Source organism: Aythya marila, assembly GCF_965140915.1.
Source record: "Aythya marila genome assembly, chromosome: 28".
NCBI classification, from domain to species: domain Eukaryota; kingdom Metazoa; phylum Chordata; class Aves; order Anseriformes; family Anatidae; genus Aythya; species Aythya marila.
In genome coordinates, this window is record NC_139069.1 from 2,010,837 (window position 1) to 2,033,226 (window position 22,390).

General features: G+C 51.4%; 2 protein-coding genes across 2 annotated transcripts in view; both read right to left on the bottom strand.

The window, feature by feature from the left end:
- LOC309888259 (olfactory receptor 14C36-like) overlaps nt 1–22,390 on the bottom strand; it is a gene marked incomplete at both ends in the record, with an annotated part of 130,148 nt that overhangs the window by 21,507 nt on the left and 86,251 nt on the right. The window lies entirely within an intron of this gene.
- On the bottom strand, nt 216–1,208 carry LOC309888141 (olfactory receptor 14C36-like; the record flags this gene model as incomplete). The annotated part of the gene is made up of 1 exon (XM_082780383.1): nt 216–1,208. One exon carries the CDS (start codon nt 1,206–1,208, stop codon nt 216–218), a length of 993 nt encoding a protein of 330 aa, XP_082636509.1.

Below are 22,390 nucleotides of genomic sequence, written 5' to 3' on the forward strand. Positions count from 1 at the left end.
TGTGTTCACTGCTGGAGGCACTGGTGATGGGAAGAGATTGCAGTAGAGACTAATGAAATTGTCCCAGTTTCTTTATTTAAACAAGAATATTGATTGTAAAGGTATTTGAAATTATCAGCGTCATAATAATAATAATAAAATAATAATTAGGAGGCTTAGAATAACATTAAATCAATGCCACAAGTTAAAGGAAATAATAATAAAGAAAATTACTTTCAAGAATTTGCACTAAGAGTGTTTGTTTGCAGAAATTCTATTAGTATTTTATGCACATTATTAATGCTGAAGAAAGAGGTATAAAATAGTTTCCTCACTGTATGTTTGAGCTCCTGGTTCCTCATGCTGTAAATGAGGGGATTCACTGCTGGAGGCAACACTGAGTACAAAACAGCCACCACCAGGTCCAGGGATGGGGAAGAGATGGAGGGGGGCCTCAGGTAGGCAAACATGGCAGTGCTAAGAAAGAGGGAGACCACGGCCAGGTGAGGGAGGCACGTGGAAAAGGCTTTGTGCTTGCCCTGCTCAGAGGGCATCCTCAGCACTGCCCTGAAGATCTGCATGTAGGAGAAAACAATGAAAACAAAACAACCAAATGCTAAAGAAAAACTAAACACAAGTGCCCAAACTTCCCTGAGGTAGGAATCTGAGCAGGAGAGCTTGAGGATGTGGGGGATTTCACAGAAGAACTGGTCCACAACAATGCCTTGGCAGAAGGGCAGGGAAAATGTAGTGGGCGTGTGCAGGACAGCATTGAGAAAGCCACTGCCCCAGGCAGCTGCTGCCATCTGGGCACAAGCTCTGCTGTCCAGGAGGCTCCCGTAGTGCAGGGGCTTGCAGATGGCAACGTAGCGATCATAGGCCATGACAGTGAGGAGATAGTACTCTGAACCAAACAAGAAGAATAAAAATAAGACCTGAGCAGCACATCCTTGATAGGAAATGGTCCTGGTGTCCCAGAGGGCATTGGCCATGGCTTTGGGCAGAGTGGTGGAGATGCAGCCCAGGTCGAGGAGGGCGAGGTTGAGCAGGAAGAAGTACATGGGGGTGTGGAGGCGGTGGTGGCAGGCTATGGCGCTGAGGATGAGGCCGTTGCCCAGGAGGGCAGCCAGGTAGATGCCCAGGAAGAGCGCGAAGTGCAGGAGCTGCAGCTCGCGCATGTCTGCGAATGCCAGCAGGAGGAACTCGCTCACAGAGCTGATATTGGGCATTTGCTGACATTGAACACATTGTCTGTTGAAGAGAAGACAGAACAATGTTAGTTCACATGTCTTTGAGGGAGACTTATTACAAGTCTTAGAGCGCCCTCCAGCCTGAGCATCTCTCTTTGCAGGAGAACCTTTCTGCAGCTCTCTTACTTGAGGTAAAGCTGGTGCTGGCTGAGAGTGGCACTGGGAGCAGGGGCTGCTGTGGGTTGCAGAGGAGTCCTTCCTGTTGTACATCAGGAAGGAATCAGGAACATGGGGGAAGCTTAAGTTCAGTTCTCTGGTCAGATTAATGATCTTTTCAGTGTTATTTCAAACAACTCATCTGAATGCAGAGTTACACAGGCCACTGCCCACATGTCGTGTTCTAATCTACCCTGTGTTTCCTGTCTTTGAGCCGCAGAACCATCCAGCTCATGAGTTTCCCTGAGAAGAAACTGTAGAGAACTGAGAGCAGAGAATCCCCAGTCCAAGTGCAGCTGGACAGAAACCTCACCTGAGGTGAAGTTCTCACACAGACAGAGCTTGGGAGCATCTCTTTGAGCTCTACCTTCTCTTCTACCCCTGCCTGCCCCACAGCCCATGGGCTGCAGGGGGAGAGGAGGCCAGGGAGGGGCTGCTCCAGGGGAAGGCGTCTGCACTGCAGGGCATGGCCGCAAGGTGCCCGAATCCCCCCTGCCACGGCGTTTCTGGCAACAGCTCCTTCTGGCTGCCTGCCCCTCTGTGCTTCCTGCAGCTGTCCCTGCTGGGAGCTGCTGCTCTGCGCCCACCTCTTCTTTCCCCCTGCCCGTGCTCACAGACCCCATCCCCCGCGGCTGTGCTAAGCACTGCCCTGCAGCACCCTGCCACCAACAGGGCCCTGCCAAGGGACACCTCCATGGCTGCAGGAGCTACGGGGCAGCTGACAGAGAGCACAGCATGGCCAGCCACGGCAGGGTGTTCTGGGCTGACCAGGGGCACCTGCCTTAGGGCACTCCAAGGGGCTTCGGCCAGACTTTCTCACCTCACACAGCAACCCAGCAGGACTCTCAAAGCCTACTGCATTGCCCACTGCCCTCCCAGAAACAAGACCCAGCAAGAGGAGACCCTTCCAGGACCTGCAGCTGCATGGCCCTGCAGCCAGGCATTTACCTTGTCAAGGGCTGTGCAGGTTTCTCCTGCAGGCAGCTCTCAGCATCCTCCCACTGCCAAGTGCCTTCAGCCCCTCTCTCCTTCTCTCCTCTGTGTGTGCCAGCTGCGGTCAGAGCCCCCAGCCCTACTGCGCTGTGCAGTGGAGCTGCTCCTGGGCACAGCTGTCTCTCTGCACCAGGATCACTTCTGAAATGAGTTTTCTCTGTCCCACGAGCCCGGCCCAGCTCAGCAGCACAGCACTAGCCCAAGGCACTGCAATCACCCCTCTGGGGGCTATGCTGATGAGCCCACGAACCTCAGGCACTCAGAGACAATTGAAGACAGCTCTCCAGAAGTCCAAGTCAAAGGCAAGTTTCCTGCAGTGTCCCCCTGAGGGCCAGCACTGACACAGCCTCCCTTGGAGCTCGTTAGAGCAGAACCCTGGAGGCAGTGAGGACAAGGAGTCAAAGGCAATGTGAAGGTGACACTGATGTGTAGGAAACCTGGATGTGTGTCACCAAGCACAAGGGCCAGGACTTGACATCCAACCCATTTTAAGGGGGATCCTTTCCCTTCCCACCTTGCTCAGGGCTCTTTGTGGGGCAGTAGGAGATGGGGATGTGCATTGCCAAGTGCAGGAGAATGGTACGACCCCTGCCTGCCTCATGGGTGTGGGCGAGGAGGCAATGAGGCCCTGGTGCTTTAACAATCAGCTGTCTCCTTAGAGGCGTCAGTGGCAGAGACAACAGCCATAGCCATGGACACAAAGACCTGAGTCCTGTTGAGACTTTCAGCCTTGGTAGAGCCCTTGATCCTCTCCACACCAGGCTGTCTGAGGGACTCCTAGACCTGTATGTCTTTTCCTGCTGGCTGCAGACCCTCTTCTGTGTAGTACCACACTAGATCTCTGAGGAGTCTCATAACTCAGATCTTCTTGTTGGCCATGCTCCTCGTAAGGGAGCTCTGTGGGAAACTGGCCTAGCTGCTGAGCAGGCACCACTGCTCATATGGCATCCCTTGTGGTGCCCAGGCCCTCCTCCTCCTGGCCACTGTTCACTCAGCAAGGTTCCATTCTGCCCTGATGTGTGGGTTTCTCTTCCTGTGGTGCAGTATGGGGTTCTTCTCCTTGTAAAAGCCAAGAGGTTTCTGTAGGCAAAATCCTGCAGTTTCTCAAGGTTGCCCCACACTGATGCTCCATTCTGTCAGCTCTTCATGTCTACAGGCAGACAGTTCAAACTTTGCGTGTGATTGTGCTATCTTTGAGAAGACAACAGCAGCAGGAAAGTTTGGATAATACAGGAGTAACCAGTTGAATGGCATTGCAGCACAGAGCCACAGAAGAGCATGGAAAGCTGCCAGGTTCCACCTCTTCCGTGCTTCCTTCTCATGCATGCTGTCAGTTTGTCTGGAGCTGTGTCCTGAATGTTATGGGGCTGTGCAGGTCAAAATTAGAAGGGCCAAAGCCAAGCTGGAGCTCAATCTGTCTGTGACTCTTAAAGACAATGAAAAACTCTTTATAAAAATACTATAAATAAAGGAGGATTAAGGAGAACCATCATCCTTTATTGGATGTAGTGGAAATCTGGTGAAGATCTTGAGATAACGTAAAGGATGAGGTACTTAATGCCTTCTTTGCCTCCGACTAGGTCAGCGAGACCAGTTGTTCCGCTGGACATTTCTTCTTCCTCATGGCCAGTGCCAATATTCCTGGGCACACATTGTGGCAAGTTTTTCTCTCCTGCTCTTTCCTACAGCCAAAAAAAGCTCCATCAGGGTGGAAACCACTCCTGAAGTAGGCATCCCAACCCAGCAGGCTCCTCGCGGCCTGTCAGCCAACCAGACAGAAGTCACCTCAGCAGCACCTTCCAAGCCATGGGACTGATGCTGGCCTTGCAGCTTCTTGGCTAGACACAGCCAAGCCTTGTGCCTGCTGCTGCCCACTCATGGACTCAAGCAGAAGGGACAGGACAACCCATCTGGGGGCCTTCTTTCTGCCTGGGTCCTCCTGGCTCTGGAGGCAGAGGGGATCCCCCAGTCAGCATGCCAAGCAGGTGCCTTCTGCTGGCCTAGCAGGGCCACTGCCAGATGTCAGCCCAAAAGTGCAGCTCCCAGGGAGAAGTCAAGGCTGACCTGCCACCTCCAGACACAAGTGACCTCACAGTCCCTTTCCGTGACACGCTCCTGCTGCTGCTCTATCAAGGGCAGAGACAGAAGTTACCTCACAATCACTGCCACAGTCATATTGCTCCTGCTGGGGCAGGAGATCCTGAGGCAGAGCTCACCTCTCTGTTGTCCCCTACAGACTGGGACTTACCTTTCTGGTTTAGAGAGTAAACGAAATGTTAGTTGGAAGGTTTACTGTTCTGTTTGTGGTGTCAGGTCTCTGGTTAGGGTATGGGAAAACATTATGGATTAGGGTTTTGTTTAGTTCTGGAAATAAGTCTTGGGATAAATAGAGCATTTAATGTTAGTGTTAAGGGCAGGGATTAGGGTGAGCAAGAGAGGAAATGTAAGAAACAGGCGCTATGGGCTGAGTTTACTTGAGGTGATATTTTGAGTTTTGCTTTACAATAGTGGATTCCTGTCAGCATGTTAGACTAACGTTTAGGTTGAGGGATTATTGTTATTGTTTAAAGGCGTTACAAGACTGAAGTCAGTGTTACAGCAGCATCAACATTACAGGAACCCTCTTACCTCTACAAAGGTAAGCTTCTGAGCTCCTCTTCCCTTCTTCTTCCCTCCCCCAAATCTGACGTCTCTCCTGGCCAGGCTACTCCTGACCTCCCCATATCAGTCATCTAACTGGGATCAGCTTTCTGATGGCTGTCATTATATCAGAGTACCTGTGTCAACTCTGTTGGCTACACTATTCTGTAGTATTAGAATACTCATTACTCTGTTGGCTATTTTATTCGGTTACTCACAAAGCCTCCCATGGGAATTGTTAGGGCAGATAACTGGAAGCCATGATTGGCTTACAGGTTGGCAAAGGCACTGTGCTGAGAAAATCACTGTTTATTTTGGTGAAGCAGAAGGGCCAAGGCCTGACCCCAGCCACTGGGAGGGGAGATCCTGCACCCACAGCATCCCCATGTCTCACTCTTCCTGGGGTCTGTGGGGCAGGGGGCGATGCCCATAATGTCATGTGAAGGACAATGGTATGACACCTTCCAGCGTTTGCGAAAGGTTGAAAGGAGAATTCATAGTCCCAATGCCATGAGTAAAACACATCTTCTCATAAGCCATGGCCAAGGGGACAAAGGTGTCAGTGCTGCTGCAGCCTTCCATTCTTGTCAGAGCCCTCTGCCTTCTCCTCTGCACGCTTTCCTGTGCTGTCCCACACTTCCCTGAAGGCTGCAGAACAACCACTTCTCTTCACCACCTTGCTCTCACTCTGCTGTTCCCATGATTTCACTGCTGCCTCTCCACTCTCACCAGCTGTTCCTTCAAACACAAGGGCATGGGCTGATCCAAACTCCCTCTGGGTGACCTCTGGAGCCACAGTACAAGTGCCAGTGCCTTACCTCCAAGTCAAGAATTTCATCTGACTATCGAATCTAAATCTACCCTCTTGAAGTTTAAAACCATTCCCCTTGTCCTATGATAGAGTCATCGAAATCATAAAAGCACAAATTTGGAAAGGACCTACAAGACCATTTAGTCCAACCTTCCTATCACTAATACTACTCACTAAGCTACTAAGCCATATCTCCTAGCAACTTGTCCTGGTGCTTCTTGAACACTGAGGGTCAGTGATTCCACCATGTCCCTGAGCAGACCATTCTAGTTCCCGACTACTCTTTCAGAGAAAAAGTTTTTCATGATATCTAATCTAAACATCCCCAGGCACAACTTGTGGCCATTTCCTCGAATCCTATCATTAGTTAGTTATCTGAGAGAAGAGGCTGACCCCCACTTCATCACAACCTCTCTTCAGGAAGTTGTAGAGTGCAATGAGGTCTCCCCTGAGCCTCCTCTTCGCCAAAGGAAATAATCCTAGTTCTCTTAGCCTCTTCTCATAAGACCCGTACTCTAGCCCCCTCAACAGTTTGGTTTCCCTTCTCTGGACATATTCCAGGACCTCGATGTCCTTCTTGTAATGAGTGGCCCAAAACTGAACACAGTGCTCGAGGTGTGGCCTCACCAGAGCCGAGTACAGGAGGATCATCACCTCCCTGCTCCTGCTGGCTGATCTATTTCTAATACAGGCCAGAAAACCCTTGGTCTTCTTGGCCACCTAGGCACACGGCTGGCTCATGTTCAGCCGAGCATCCATCAACACTCCCAGGTCCTTTTCCTCTTCACAGTCTTCTAGCCACTCTGCCCCAAGCCTATAGTGTTGCATGGAGTTATTGTGGCCAAAGTGCAGGACCCTGCACTTGGCCTTGTTGAACCTCATCCCATTCACCTCAACCCAGAAATCCAGCCTATCCAGGTCCCTCTGATGGGCCACCCTACCCTCATGCGGATCCTCACTACCTCCCAACTTGGTGTCATCTGCAGACTTACTGAGGGTACACTCAATCCCCTCATCTAGGTCATCAATAAAGACATTAAACAAGATAGGTCGCTGTACCGATCCCTGGGGGACACCACTTGTAACAGGATGCCAGCTGGACTAACCAAAAATCTTGGTTAAAATCTCTGAGGAGAGACATTATGGGCTTCACAAGGACAATGGTAGCAGTGTCACAGATAATCATAGAAACATGGGATCATAGAGTCATAGAATGGTTTGGGTTGGAAGGGACCTTAAAGATCCTCTTATTCCAACCATCCTTCTACTAGATCTGGTTGCTCAAAACTCATTTCAATCTGTTCTTGAACACTTCCAGGGATGGGACGTTCACAGCTTTTCCAGGAAACCTGTTCCAATGCCTCACCATCCTAAAAGGAAAGAATTTCTTCCATATATCTAATTTAAACCTGCCCTCTTCTAGTTTAAAGTCATTACTCCTTGTCCCTTCACTACACTCCCAGACAAAGACTGTCTCCCCAGCTTTCCTGTAGGTCCTCTCTAAGTACTGGAAGGTTGCTCTAAGGTTTCTCCGGTGCTGAGTAGTACCAGTTCTCTCAGCGTGCCTTCATAGCAGAAGTGCTCCAGCCCCTTGATCGCCTTTGTGGCCCTCCTCTGGACCTCTTCAAATAATTCCATGTACTCGAACTGCCGCGTTAAACCACAGCAGTCTTTTTGGCACACGGTGTGGGGCACAAAGGGTTGAGATAAGGACAGATCTTACCACAGAGTGCTAAAGTTAAATTGTTATAAACATTAGACCAGTTTAATAGTTGCTGATCACAAGGTCGACATTTTGGATTTCAGGTCTGTTGGGCTTGTTTTCAGAAATGTGTTGTATAGCACATTACTTACTGCACGTGTTCCCATTGTGCTCTTTATCATTTTTGGGGCTGGTTTAAAGTTATTTTGCTATGTTGTGTAGCACTGGCTTATGAGTCAGGAAAATTACTGGTCATGTGACAAATCTGTTCTTTGTACTGAGCATTGCCATCACGTCCATACCTCAGGAACCATCACTCAGAAACTATTAAGAATTACACTCTTGACTTTTTTGCTTTAGGGAGACAATCTAGGGGGAGAAAAGGGAGGGACACTTCTCCACTTCTTCACTATCTCCTTCACTTCCCCTTCTCCTCCAGGCTAATTACACTACCTCTACAAAGCTCAGAATATCCATGGGATGGTCCTATTGTGATGTCTCCTGAATGTGTTTCAACTGTTGTTTAAGGATAAGCAACTCTTGAAGAATGCCCTCCAGAGACCTGCCCCAAGGCTGGAGAGTTAGGAGTGGCAGGGAGCATGGGAGGATCTGGGCAGGCACCTAGAGCAGTGGGCACCTCCAGTGCTTTGGAACTTCCCCCCTGAGCACATGCAGAATCCTTAAAAACTGCAGAAGTGCTTGAAAATGAGGGGTTATCACCTTGGCAATTCCAAAGGGAATTCCAAAGGGAGCCTCAGTCAGTGCCACTCCAAGCCCAGTGACAGGCCCTGAAGCCACTACAAGACCTCTGACATGTCCTGCCGCCACTCCAGCACCTATGACAGGCCCCAGGTCTAGTCTGGGGCCTAGACCAGACCCCCCAGGTCTGCTCTTACTAGGCCAGAGCACCAACCTGTGCCAGGATCTCTTGCCTCTACATGCAACAGAAAACAGTGGGTGTGAAAATCAGGCTCCTGAGAATGGAAAAGAACTCAGGTCAGGCTGCTCTGTGGCTGGGCCAGGCCTCTTGTGCTGGCCTGGGGAGCGGGGCTGGCCCTGCGGGGCACAGGCACTGTGTGCTGGGGATCTGCCAGGCAGGAGAGCAGGGCTCCTGCAGCTTCACGGACTTCCATCTCCTGGCACCATGGACACCTCCTTGCTCCATGTATCCAGCAGATAAACACCTATTGGCCACCTGCTTTCTCTTCTTCTAGAGGAACTGGGGACAGAATAGCAAAACCAAGTAAAACTCACAAATTGTGAGCCACAGAAGGCCCTGATGCTGTGCAAGAAATGCTCAAAAACAGCAACCACAACTGTGGGTGACCATCACTGGTCACACAACCAAAACAAAGTACGACAAGGGGCTGCTCTGCAGAGAGTAACTCCGTCCCAGCCACAGCCAGTACAGGGACCCTGATGGACAAAAAGACTCCCTCTGTGCTCTGTAAGGAGCTCGGAAGGTGCTAATAAGCACCAGGATGATTGAGAAAGTCCAAAGGCCCTTCTGAAGGGTCACTGAGTGCCCCCTGAGAGGCAGTGCTGGGCAGTGGGGAGGGCCAGGAGAAAGACTTGTGAGAAGGCTGTGAGAAACAAGGAAATCCATGGCTTTAGCAGATCCTTAAAGTCCTGCCTGAGTCCCCAGATGGAAAGCAGGGTATGTTTGTGGGTGGAGGAGTAGCCAAATCTTGGGACTGGGACAGGGCTGAAGGTCCCTGCGTGAAGCTGAGCTGATGGAGAAGTGTCCACCCTGCATGTGTGCCTCAGCCTGGGAGCAGGGGCCTGCCCACGGTGCAGGATGGCTGGGCTGTGCTCAGCCATGCCCCAGGAGATGACCTTGCTCTCTTCCTCCCCACCACTCCCCACACGGGGCAGGCCTTCAGGAAACACCCCTGAGCCTGGAGATGCACCAACCTGCTGCGCTGAGGTGCCACTACTGCAGGGGCAGAGGGGAGGGTTGGAGAGACACGTGGGGCCTGTGGGCAAGAGTAGTGTGGCCTGCGGAAGTGAGTGCCTGGGAAAAGTTACCCTGGAGCCATAGGAGCCATTCTGGAAAGAAAACTTGTAGGCAGGCACCTCACTTTTGTGGCAGTGCAGAGCTGCTGGGCACATTGTGCAGGGTGCTCTGATGGACTTTTGTGTCCTTTTCCATCATGTCTTAAGTGCCACTTTTCTCAGGAATAGAGTAGCCAACAGAGGTGTGATGAATACTCTGAGATCATGAAAGCCACCAGAAAGCTGATCCCAATGAGATGTCTGATATGGGGAGGTCAGGAGAAGGCTGGACAGGAGAGATGTGAGATTTGGAGGTGGGAATAAGGGCTTGGCCATTAGAAATTAAGGATTTTGTAGAGGTAAGATGGTTCAGGTTAAGCTCTTGCTGCTGTAACCATGACTTAAAACAGTCATATGAGACCCTTCCCCACTTTCAATCAGTAACCTTAAGTCACAAATCTGAATGATACTCCACACCCTGACAGGAATGCACTACTCCAATGTCTGAACTCAAAGATTCCCTTGAAGTCAAAACTCAGCCCATAACCTCTTTCTCTTAACTTTCCTCTATTGCTCACCCTGATCCCTGACCTTAACACTAACGTTAAAAGGCTCTCTTTAACCCTGGACTTCTAGGCAGACCTGAACAAAATCATAAATCACAACACTTGCCAATAATTTAACCACAGGCTTGACACCCCAGGCAGCACACAAAAGTCTTCCACTAAAATTTTGCCTAAACTCTAACTCAGAAAGGTGAGCCTTGTTCCCTAATGCCATACATGAACACGTAACACCCAAAGCCCCTGTTCCTGTGCATTAACCTCATCACCTTCAGCCCCTCTCCACAACCTTAACTTCAGGTGCTTGGCCCCTTGTTGCAGGAGAAGAACTGTGAGGCTGCTGTGCAGTCGCTTGGCATTCAAAGATGAATGTGAGGGGCCATGGGTCTGATCAGCTTGTGGGCCACAAGGAGATGGGTGAGAATGCTCTGAGCCCTACCTCAGGATTGCCTGCCACCGCAGGAGGAAGGTGACAGTGGCAGGGACTGTGAGGCCACTTCTGTCTCTGCACTTGATAGGGCAGCAGCAGGAACGTGTCACGGAAAGGGACTGTGAGGTCACTTGTGTCTGGAGGTGGCAGGTCAACTTTGACTTCTCCCTGGGAGCTGCACTTTTGGGCTGACATCTGGCAGTGGCCCTGCTAGGCCAGCAGAAGGCACCTGCTTGGCATGCTGACTGGGGGATCCCCTCTGCCTCCAGAGCCAGGAGGACCCAGGCAGAAAGAAAGCCCCAACATGGGTTGTCCTGTCCCTTCTGCTTGAGTCCATGAGTGGGCAGCAGCAGGCACAAGGCTTGGCTGTGTCTAGCCAAGAAGCTGCAAGGCCAGCAGCAGGCCCCTGGCTTGGAAGCTGCTGCTGAGGTGACTTGTGTCTGGTTGGCTGAGAGGCCGCAAGGAGCCTGCTGGGTTGGGATGCCTACTTCAGGTGTGGTTTCCTACCTGATGGAGTTTACTTTGGTAGTAGGAAAGAGCAGGAAAGAAAAAACTTCCACAAAGTGCACCATGGATGGTTGGCACTGGCTACAAGGAAGAAGAAATATCCAGGGGAACAACTGGTCTTGCTGCTAGAGTCTGAGGCAAAGAAGGCATTAAGTACCTCAGCCTTTACCTTATCTCGAGATCATTACCAGATTTCCCCCATGTCCAATGAAGGATGATGATTCTCCTTAATCCTCTTTTATTTAAAGTATTTCTATAAGTAGTGTTTGTTGTCTTTGACAGTAATAGACAGATTGAGCTCCAGGTGGGCTTTGGCCCTTTGAACTTTGACCTGCACAGCCCCATAACATTCAGGACCCAGCTCCAGACAAACCGACAGCATGCATGAGAATGAAGAACAGAAAAAGTAGAATCTGGCAGCCTTCCACCGACTGATTTTCTGTGACTCTGTGATACAGTTCCATTCAACTGGTTACTCCTGTATTATCCAAACGTTCCTGCAGCTCGTAATGCAACTATCTTGTCAGAGATAGCACAGTCACACAAAGGTTGAAGCATCTGCCTGCAGATATGAACGGCTGACAGAAAGGAGCATCAGTGTGGGGGAATGTTGAGAAACTGCAGGATTTTCCCTAAAGTAACTTCTTGATGTTTACAAGGAGAAGGACCCAGTCCTGCACCAGAGGAAGAGGAACCCCATGCATTAGGGCAGACTGGGACCCTGCTGAGTGAGCAGTGCCCAGGAGGAGAGGGCCTGGGCACCACGAAGGATGCCATACGAGCAGTGGTGCCTGTTCACGAGGAACCAGGCCAGCTTCCTACAGAGCTGCCTTCTGAGGAGCATGGCCACCAAGAAGATCTGAGTTACCAGACTCAGCTCAGATCCCCTGAGACACCACACAAACAGTGAAAACAACTAGCCAGTAAAGAGGTGCAGGTCTGGGAGTCACTAGGACATCCTCATGTGGAGAGGAGCAATGAGAATGGCAAGACTCAAAGTCCCAACAGGACTGAGGTCTTTGTGTCCATGGCTATGGCTGTTGTCACTGTCACTGAGGCCTATGAGGACACAGCTTATTCTTAATGCACCAGGGCCTCATTGCCTCCTCGCCCACACCATGAAGCAGGCAGGGGTCGTACCATTCTCCTGCACTTGGCCATACACATCCCCATCTCCTACGACCCCACAAAGAGCCCTGAGCAACCTGTCAAGGGAAAGATCTCCCTTCCTTGAGTTGGGACTCAAGGCCAGGCCCTTGTGATTGGTGACAAACATCCGGTTTGTCCACACATCACTGTCACCTTCACACAGCTTTTGTCTCCTTGTCCTCACTGCCTCCACTGTTCTGCTCTAATGAGCTCCAAGGGAGGCTGTGTCAGTGCTGGCCCTCAGGGGGACACTGCAGGAAACTTGCCTCTGACTTGGACTTCTGGAGAGATGTCTTCAACTGCCTCTGAGTGCCTGAGGTTTGTGGGCTCATCAGCAAAGCCCCCAGAGGGGTGATTGCAGTGCCTTGGTCTGGTGCTGTGCTGTTGAGCTGGGCTGGGCTCATGGGACAGAGAGAGCTCGTGGCAAGAGGGCCGTGGTGCAGAGAGACAGCTGTGCCCAGGAGCAGCTCCTCTGCACAGTGCAGCAAGGCTGGGGGCTATGACCGCAGCTGGCATGGGGAGAGGAGAGAACGAGAGAGGGCTTGGATCCTGTGGTTCCACAAGTTTCACATACATCCAAATCTCAAGCCTGTGCCACACTGCTGCTGGCCTAGGCCTTTTACTTCAGATGGAGGCCTTTTCCTGCAGCATATACCACATTCATCATGGCACAAAAATACTGTTTCTACACCAACGTTCTGGAGCCTCCTTCATGTTAGGCCACATTTCAGTGTCCTTCGTGCTGCTTGCAGGGTTTTGTCTCATGGATGAACTGGATCACAGAATCCCAGAATCATCTAGGCTGGAAGAGACCTCCAAGATCACCTAGTCCAACCTCTGACCTACCACTAACACGTCCTCCACTAAACCATATCACAAAGGATCACTGAGTATTCTGAAGCCCAATACCATGCTACTGTTGTTGTGATGATGATGATGATGATGATGATGATGATGATGATGATGAATATTATTACTGTTATTATTACTTAGCCTCTGAAGCACAGAATCGGAGAATCATACAACGGTTGAGTTGGAAAGCACCTCGACGATCATCTAGTTCCAACCCCCCACAGGCAGGGACACCACCCCCTAGATCAGGTTGCTCAGGGGCTCATCTAACGTGGCCTTGAACACCCCCAGGGATGGAATATCCACAGCCTCAGCCACAGCATTCCACTCCCTGGAAGGCAAGTCATCAAGCCCCATAGACTTGTACTTCTTGATCTTCTTCAGGTGGCATCAAATCTTCTCTTCACTTACAACAGGTGGGAATTTGCACCCCCAGCCCCTACCTATGGGTTCAGAGAATGAAAGACTTGGGAAGCCTGACTGGCAGGGAAGACTGAGGCAAAGATGTTGTTGAGTCCCTCAGCCTTCTCCATGTCTGTCATTACCAGTTCACCCTTCTCATCCATCAGAGGGGGGTACACTCTCCTTGGCCTTTCCTTTCTGAGCAAAGTACCTATAGGATCTCTTCCTGTTATGCTTTTCATCCCCCGATAAGCTGAGTTCCATCCATGCCTTGGCTTTCCTTATCCCATCCCTGCACATCCAAAACTGAAACATGTGAGAGGGCCTGGGAAAAGTAACCCTGGATCCACAGAAGCCATTTGGGAAACAAACCTTTAAGGTAGGAAGTGTGATTTTGTGGAGGTGCAGAGCTGATGGGCACATTGTGCAGGATGCGCCTAAAGACCTTTGTGTCCTTTTCCCTCCTGACTACAATGCCACTTCCTTCTCAGGAATGGAGGAGCCAACAGAGGTGAGACAGATACAATGAGATGGTAAATGTCATCAGAAAGCTGATCCCAGTAAAATATGGGAAGGTCAGGAGCAGCCTGAACAAGAGACATGTGAGATTTTGGGGTGGTAAGAGGAGCATGACAGCAGAAATTAATGATTTCATAGAGGTAAGAGCATTCATGCAATGCTGGTAGTGCAGTAAAACTGACTTAAAACAGTCACATATGGCCCTTACCTTACTTGAGCCAGTAATTTTAATGCTAAATAAACCTAAATGCTACTACAACAAACTGAAAGGAATCAATTTTCTCTCTTGATAACCATAATCTTTTCACTTAACACATACATTAAAATGCCTTATTTAACCCTAGATTCCTTCGTAGACAAAAAACACTTGTAAACCACAGAGATGTTGTCCATACCTTAACTACAGACCTGACACCACAAACAGAACACCAAACAATCCCACTAAAACTTTGCATAATCTCTAAACCAGAAAGTGAAAAAGAGATACCGAAGGGGCTAGAGAAAACTCAGCTTTACCTCAGGATCTCCTGCCCCAGCAGGAGCAATGTGACTGTGGCAGTGACTGTGAGGCCACTTCTGTCTCTGCACTTGATAGGGCAGCAGCAGGAACCTGTCACGGAAAGGGACTGTGAGGTCACTTGTGTCTGGAGGTGGCAGGTCACCCTTGCCTTCTCCCTGGGAGCTGCACTTTTGGGCTGACATCTGGCAGTGGCCCTGCTAGGCCAGCAGAAGGCACCTGCTTGGCATGCTGACTGGGGGATCCCCTCTGCCTCCAGACCCAGGACGACCCAGGCAGAAAGAAGGCCCCCAGATGGGTTGTCCTGTCCCTTCTGCTTGAGTCCATGAGTGGGCAGCAGCAGGCACAAGGCTTGGCTGTGTCTAGCCAAGAAGCTGCAAGGCCAGCAGCAGGCCCCTGGCTTGGAAGCTGCTGCTGAGGTGACTTGTGTCTGGTTGGCTGAGAGGCCGCAAGGAGCCTGCTGGGTTGGGATGCCTACTTCAGGAGTGGTTTCCACCCTGATGGAGCTTTCTTTGGTTGTAGGAAAGAGCAGTAGAGGAAAAAATGCCACAAAGTGTGCAATGGAAGGTTGGCACTGGCCATGAGGAGGAAGAAATAACTAGGGGAACAACTGGTCTTGCTGCTAGTAACAGAGGCAAAGAATGCATTAAGTGTCTCATCCCTTGTCACCAGGTTTTTCCCATAAATTCCAATAAGGCATTATGATTCTCCCTAATCCTTCTTCATTTAAAATATTTTTATTTATTTATTTATTTATTTTATTGTCTTTGACAGTAATAGATGGATTGAGCTCCAGCTGGGCTTTGGCCCTTCTAATTTTGACCTGCACAGCCCCATAACATTCAGGACACGATTCCAGAGAAACTGACAGCATTCATGAGAAGAAAGCGCAGCAAATGTGGAACCTGACAGCCTTCCGTCCCCTACCCTTCGGTGATTGTGCTGCAATTCCATTCAACAGGTTTCTCCTGAATTATCCAAGTTTCCCAGGAACTCTTGCTGTGCTGATGTCTGGTCAGAGATAGCACAGTCACGTGAAGGTTGAACCATCTGCCTGCTGACATTAACAGCTGATAGAATGGAGCGTCACTGTGGGTGAACCTTGAGAAACTGCAGGATTTTGACTTCAGAAAACTCTTGACTTTCACATGGAGAAGAGCCCAGTCCTGTACCAGAGGAAGAGGAACCCCACACATCTGGGCACCCTGGGACCCTGCTGAGTGAGTAGTGGCCATGAGGAGGAGGCCCTGGGCACCATGAGGGATGCCATAGGAGCAGTGGTGGCTCCTCACGAGGGACCAGGCCAGCTTCCTACAGTGCTGCTTTATGAGGAGCATGGCCACCAAGAAGATCTGAGTTATCACACTCGGCTCAAATCTGCTGTGACAGTAAGAGATAAGGGTCTGCAGCCAAAAAGGAAAGATGTGGAGGTCTCGGAGTCCCTAGGAGAGCCATGTAGAGGCAGGGTAGAGGGCTCTGACAAGGCTGAAAGTCCCAAGAGGACCAGGACTTTGTGTCCATGGCTATGACTGTTGTCTCTGTCACTGAGACCTAGGAGGAGACAGCTGATCGTTAAAGCACCAGGGCCTCATTGCCTCCTCACACACACCCATGAACCAGGCAGGGGTCGTACCATTCTCCTGCACTTGGCCATGCACATCCCCCTCTCCTACTGCACTACAAAGAGGCCTGAGCAACCTGTCAAGGGAAAGGATCTCCCTTCCCACAGTATGGGTGTCAAGGCCTAGCCCTTGTGCTTGGAAACATACATCCATTTTGTCTACACATCACTGTCACCTTCACACTGCTTTTGTCTCCTTGTCCTCAATGCCTCCAGTGTTCTGCTCTAATGAGCTCCAAGGGAGGCTGTGTCAGTGCTGGCCCTCAGGGGGACACTGCAGGAAACTTGTCTCTGACTTGGACTTCTGGAGAGATGTCTTCAATTGTCTCTGAGTGCCTGAGGTTTGTGGGCTCATCATCAAAGCCCCCAGAGGGGTGATTGCAGTGCCTTGGTCTGGTGCTGTGCTGTTGAGCTGGGGCAGGCTCGTGGGACAGAGAAAACACATTTCAGAAAGTCCCATGAAGCAGAGAGACAGCTGTGCCCAGGAGCAGCTCCTCTGCACAGCACAGTAGGAAAGAGACACAGAGGCAGACACAGGGAGAAGAAAAGGAGAGAGGGCTCGGAGGCACTTGGCAGTGGGAGGATGCTGAGAGCTGCCTTCAGGAGAAACCTGCACAGCCCTTGACAAGGTGAGTGTTTGGCTGCAGGGCCATGCAGCTGCAGATCCTGGAAGGGTTTCCTGCTGGGTGTTGTTTCTGGGAGGGTAGTGGGCAATGCAGTAGGCTTTGAGAGTCTTGCTGGGTTGCAGTGTGAGTTGAGGAAGTCTGGCAGAAGCCCCTTGGATTTCCATAGCATGGCTGCTCCTGGTAAACCAAGAGCAGAGTGATCAAGCCTTCCCCAGACACTGCTGGGGATGCACCCCAACTTTCAGATGACCATCTGAAGTCTATGGGGCATCCTCCTGTGCTCTAGACTGTTCTCCAGCAGGATGCAGCTCTCTTGTGGAATCCTTCTTTTATCCAGTTACCTCAAGGAGAGGACACTTCCATGCTAAGGCCATGTCCGTGCTGCTGGCTGACTGTCAGTGGGCAGCTGGATTGAGGTCTCTGCACCCCTGGGAAAAGAGGGAAGGGCTGAGATCCTGATCAGACACCAGGAGAAAAGGTGAGGATTCTGACCAGCTTCACTTGGACTGCGGCTTCTGTGCTCTCAACTGTCTCTACTTTCTTCTCAGAGAAACCCCTAAGCTTGTTTGTTGTCCTAAGGATTAGAAAGGAAAAGAAAGCAAATCCTACCTTGCTCTACACTGTGGTGGATGAGATTTTGCAAAATGACTGCAAAGCTCAGTGATACCACACGTCGACTGAACTTGACTTTCCCTCATGTTCGTGCTTCCCTCTTGCTGCACTCCCTGAACAACTCCTCTGGAGCTCACAGCTGCCCCTGCTCCCAGTGCCGCTCTCAGCCAGCACCAGCCACAGCTCAAGCAGGAGATATGCAGAAAGGTTCTCCTGCACAGAGAGAGACTCGGGCTGGGGGGAATTCTATGAGATGCAATAGGTTTCCCTGAGAGAAATCTGTGTGCTCAGAGTGCTCAGAGAAGTCTGTTCCAACATTTTTCTTCCTTCTCTTCAATAGACGACAGTGTCCAAAGGAAGGAAATGCCCAACAGCAGCTCTGTGAGCGATTTCCTCCTGCTGCCATTCGCAGACACGCGCGAGCTGCAGCTCCTGCACTTCGCGCTCTTCCTGGGCATCTACCTGGCTGCCCTCCTGGGCAACGGCCTCATCCTCAGCGCCGTAGCCTGTGACCACCGCCTCCACACCCCCATGTACTTCTTCCTCCTCAACCTCGCCCTCCTCGATGTGGGATCCATCTCCACCACTCTGCCCAAAGCCATGGCCAATGCCCTCTGGAACACCAGGGCCATCTCCTATCAAGGCTGTGCTGCACAGGTCTTTTTCTTTCTCTTCTTCATATCAGCAGAATATTATAACCTTACTATCATGGCCTACGACCGCTACGTTGCCATCTGCAAGCCCCTGCACTACGGGAGCCTGCTGGGCAGCAGAGCTTGTGCCCAGATGGCAGCAGCTGCCTGGGGAAGTGGCTTTCTCATTGCTATCCTGCACACAGCCACTACATTTTCCCTGCCCCTCTGCCAAAGCAATGAGCTTAATCAGTTTTTCTGTGAACTTCCTCAAATCCTCCAGCTGTCCTGTTCAAAGTTGTTCCTCAGGGAGTTTCATAGAATCATAGAATATCCTGAGTTGGAAGGGACCCTTAAGGATCATCAAGTCCAACTCTTGACACCGCACAGGTCTACCCAAAAGTTCAGACCATGTGACTAAGTGCACAGTCCAATCTCTTCTTAAATTCAGACAGGCTCGGTGCAGTGACCACTTCCCTGGGGAGCCTGTTCCAGTGTGCAACCACCCTCTCTGTGAAGAACCCCCTCCTGACGTCCAGCCTAAATTTCCCCTGCCTCAGCTTAACCCCGTTCCCGCGGGTCCTGTCACTGGTGTTAATGGAGAAAAGGTCTCCTGCCTCTCGACACCCCCTTACGAGGAAGTTGTAGACTGTGATGAGGTCTCCCCTCAGCCTCCTCTTCTCCAGGCTGAACAGGCCCAGTGACCTCAGCCGTTCCTCGTACGTCTTCCCCTCAAGGCCTTTCACCATCTTCGTAGCCCTCCTCTGGACACTTTCCAACAGTTTCATGTCCTTTTTATACTGTGGTGCCCAGAACTGCACACAGTACTCGAGGTGAGGCCGCACCAGCGCAGAGTAGAGCGGGACAATCACCTCCCTTGACCTACTAGCGATGCCCTGCTTGATGCACCCCAGGACACGATTGGCCCTCCTGGCTGCCAGGGCACACTGCTGGCTCATATTCAACTTGCTGTCTACCACGACCCCCAGATCCCTCTCTTCTAGGCTGCTCTCCAGCGTCTCATCGCCCAGTCTGTACATGCAGCCAGGGTTTCCCCGTCCCAGGTGCAGGACCCGGCACTTGCTCTCATTGAACTTCATGCGGTTGGTGATCGCCCAGCTCTCCAACCTATCCAGATCCCTCTGCAAGGCCTTTACGCCCTCATTTGAGTCCACAACTCCTCCAAGTTTGGTGTCATCAGCAAACTTGCTCAAAATACCCTCTATTCCTACATCCAGATCGTTTATAAAAATATTGAAAAGTACCGGCCCTAAAATGGAGCCTTGAGGGACCCCACTGGTGACCGCCCGCCAGCCTGACGCAGCCCCATTTACCATAACCCTTTGGTTATGGTAATATGTGAAATGTGAAATGACTCATCAGGTCAATGCACACAGAAAGGTAAACTCACAGGTATTGTGCTGGAGTGTGAGAAGGCAAAAAGCATTGTGTTGTGCCTCAGACTAATCAAGGAGACCTAATGCAGTTCATCTCTGAGATAAAGCAAACACTCTAAGAATTGTTAAGGAGATTGAATCGTGGCCTAACATGAAGAAGGATGTACATCACTGGTGAAGGAACTGTCTTTCTATTCCATCACCAAACTGGATTAGACAAGCACCACAACACCTAAAGGTCATATGTCCCATGACTCTGTCATCCCACGGGGCAGGGGAAGGGAGATGACAGTGAAGGAAGGTATTTGGGTAGGGAAGGTGGGGCCCAGCAGAGACAAGGAGTCAAGGCAGTGGGGTGGGGGAGGCCAGCAGAAGCAGCCCAAGGGCTGGTGCTGCTGGTGAGGACACGTTTGTGGCAGCAGCCTGAGTGGGCAGCAGCTGTGCGCAGGCGAGGGGAGGCCAGGAAGCACATGCCAAGAGCGCTCCTGCCAGCAGAGCCAAGGCCGGGTCTGAGCCCAAGGGCAGTGGCAGGCCCAGGGCAGGGGGCTGCAAGGGCCATGCTGAGCTCCCTGCCCCTGCAGCAGCCGCCCTGGCCCTCAGCAGATGTGCTGGCCAGCACACACGGGGAGGTGCTGGCGTGCATCAGAGAGCAGCAAGGCAGGCACTGGAGAGGGCCGGGGCCAGGCGGGTGGCAGAGCCCCATGCAGGGGCTGGTTCGGGGTCCCCTCTGCTGCAGCCAGCGCACGCAGCGTGGCAGGAGAAGGGCAGGCAGGGCTCGTGGCCACCTTGCTGGGGAAGAGCCCTGATATGGAGGACAAAGCTCTTCCTGCTTGGAAGGACAAGGTGCTCTTGCTTTGCCCCACGATTTGTGTCTTCACCCTCTCCCTGTGCACCACAGAGCAGAGCCAGGCCCTGGGCCCTTCCTGACATCCCTACATATCCTGGTGATATCAGTTCAGAAGGTCATTTGGTTCTCTCCCTGTTAGAATAATAAAACCAAATTTGAAATACGTTGCTATATTTAATTAGATGGAAGACTAGAAACTTTTTATGTCTGATGCTACCTTAGTCACTAACACCTTATCTGTAAGGCCATACAAAATTGTAACCCAGGATGGAGGAGAAGGATAAGATAATCTAGGGCTGGAGTATGTGTTTTTAAAAAATAAGTGAGAAACTTGTGGTATACAAGCAGTGCTATAGGCTGGGAGATGAGTGGTTGGAGAGCTGCCAGGCAGAGAAGGGCCTGGGAGTATTGGTTGGTAGTCGGATGAATATGAGCCAGCAGTGTGCCCAGGTGGCCAAGAAGGCCAACAGCATCCTGGCTTGTATAAGAAACAGTGTGGTCAGCAGGGCTAGGGAGGTGATCATCCCCCTCTACTCAGCTCTGGTGAGGCTGCACCTCGAGTACTGTGTTCAGTTTTGGGCCCCTCGATACAGGAAAGACACCAAAAGACATCTCTACAAGAAGGACATCAGGGTGCTCGAGCAAGTCCAGAGAAGGGTGACGAAGCTGGTGAGGGGTCTGGAGAACAAGTCCTATGAGAAATGGCTGAGGGAGCTGGGCTTGTTCAGCCTGGAGAAGAGGAGGCTCAGGGGTGACCTTTTTGCTCTCTACAGCTACCTCAAACGGGGCTGTAGTGAGGTGGGGGTTGGTCTCTTCTCCCACGTGCCCAGTGACTGTATGAGGTGGGAATGGGGTAAAGTTGTGGCAAGGGAGGTTTAGTTTGGATATTAGGAAGAACTTCTCTTCTGAAAGGGTTGTTAGGCATTGGAACAGGCTGCCCGGGGAAGTGGTGGAGTCACCATCCCCGGAGGGCTGTAAGGAGTCACTCGCCAGGCTCCTTTGCTGGGGCTGCTGTGTGCCCTGGGGCTGCAGAGCTCTCCTCTGCCTGCTCACACCAGACTGAGCACTTGAGCTCTAGACAGTCCACATGGGACACAGCATGGTGCTCAGCAGTAAATATTGTAGTCATCTTTCCAAGACAAGGTATCAGTTTCTCAGACTGGCAGCACAGAGGTCTGCTTGTGGGAATTGAGGATTTACAGAATATTCCTCATGTTTGGGATTGGAGATTCTTTTTCTTTCATTTTTCTTTTCCATTCCTTTCCTCATGTGTCTATCTCTCTGTGAGTTTTTATGTTCTTTCCCCTCTCCCTCTAGATGTGTTTCCTCCTCTCCCTCTAGAGGAGGAGGAAGCAGGCAGCTCATGCATGTGTAGTTGCTAGTTCAGGTGAGGAAGGAGGATGCTGGCTATGCTGCAAGGAAATGGAGGTCCGTGAAGCTGCAGGAGCCCTGCTCTCTTGCCTGGCAGATCCCCAGCACACAGTGCCTGTGCCCCGCAGGGCCAGCCCCGCTCCCCAGGCCAGCACAAGAGGCCTGGCCCAGCCACAGAGCAGCCTGCCCTGAGCAGGGGCCTGCACAAAGAGCTTTCCATTTTCCCTTTCCCCATCAGTGCAGGCCCAGCAATGCTGCCCTGCTCTTCCCCAGGGCCATCCCTGCTCCCAGAGAGCCTTGCCCAGGGCAGTGTGTCCATGCTGGCCTGGTCAGCCATTGCTGCTTCCTGCCCTGTGCTCCCCACAGGACCCCAAGCTGGCGGTGTTGCTGTGAGAGCCAGGAGCTGTGGTGCCCTGGGATCCCCGGGAGTCTCCCTCCCTGCCCATGCTGCTCAGGGTGGGCACCAGACCTACGTCCATGGGGATCTCTGCTGCTGAGCCCCTTTCCATCAGCCCCTTTCCATCAGCTGTTTCCCCAACAGCACAGGGCAGTGCTGGGCAGGACCATGGGGTATCTCTAAGGGCACAAAGGGCAGGTGAGTGCTGCACCAGACCTGGCCCAGGAGCCTATAAGAGGGTCTCCACTGTTCCTTTGCAGTCTTATGGGCCTTCACCTGCTGGCTCTTCACTTCCTCCCCCAGCATTGCAGAGACCTGTTTAGAACAAAGACTCCTCAGATTCACTTTTCCCTTTAAAAAATACACGTAAAAATTATTCTTTGGATGGTCACTCATTTTACGAGGTCCTAATCGCTACCCAC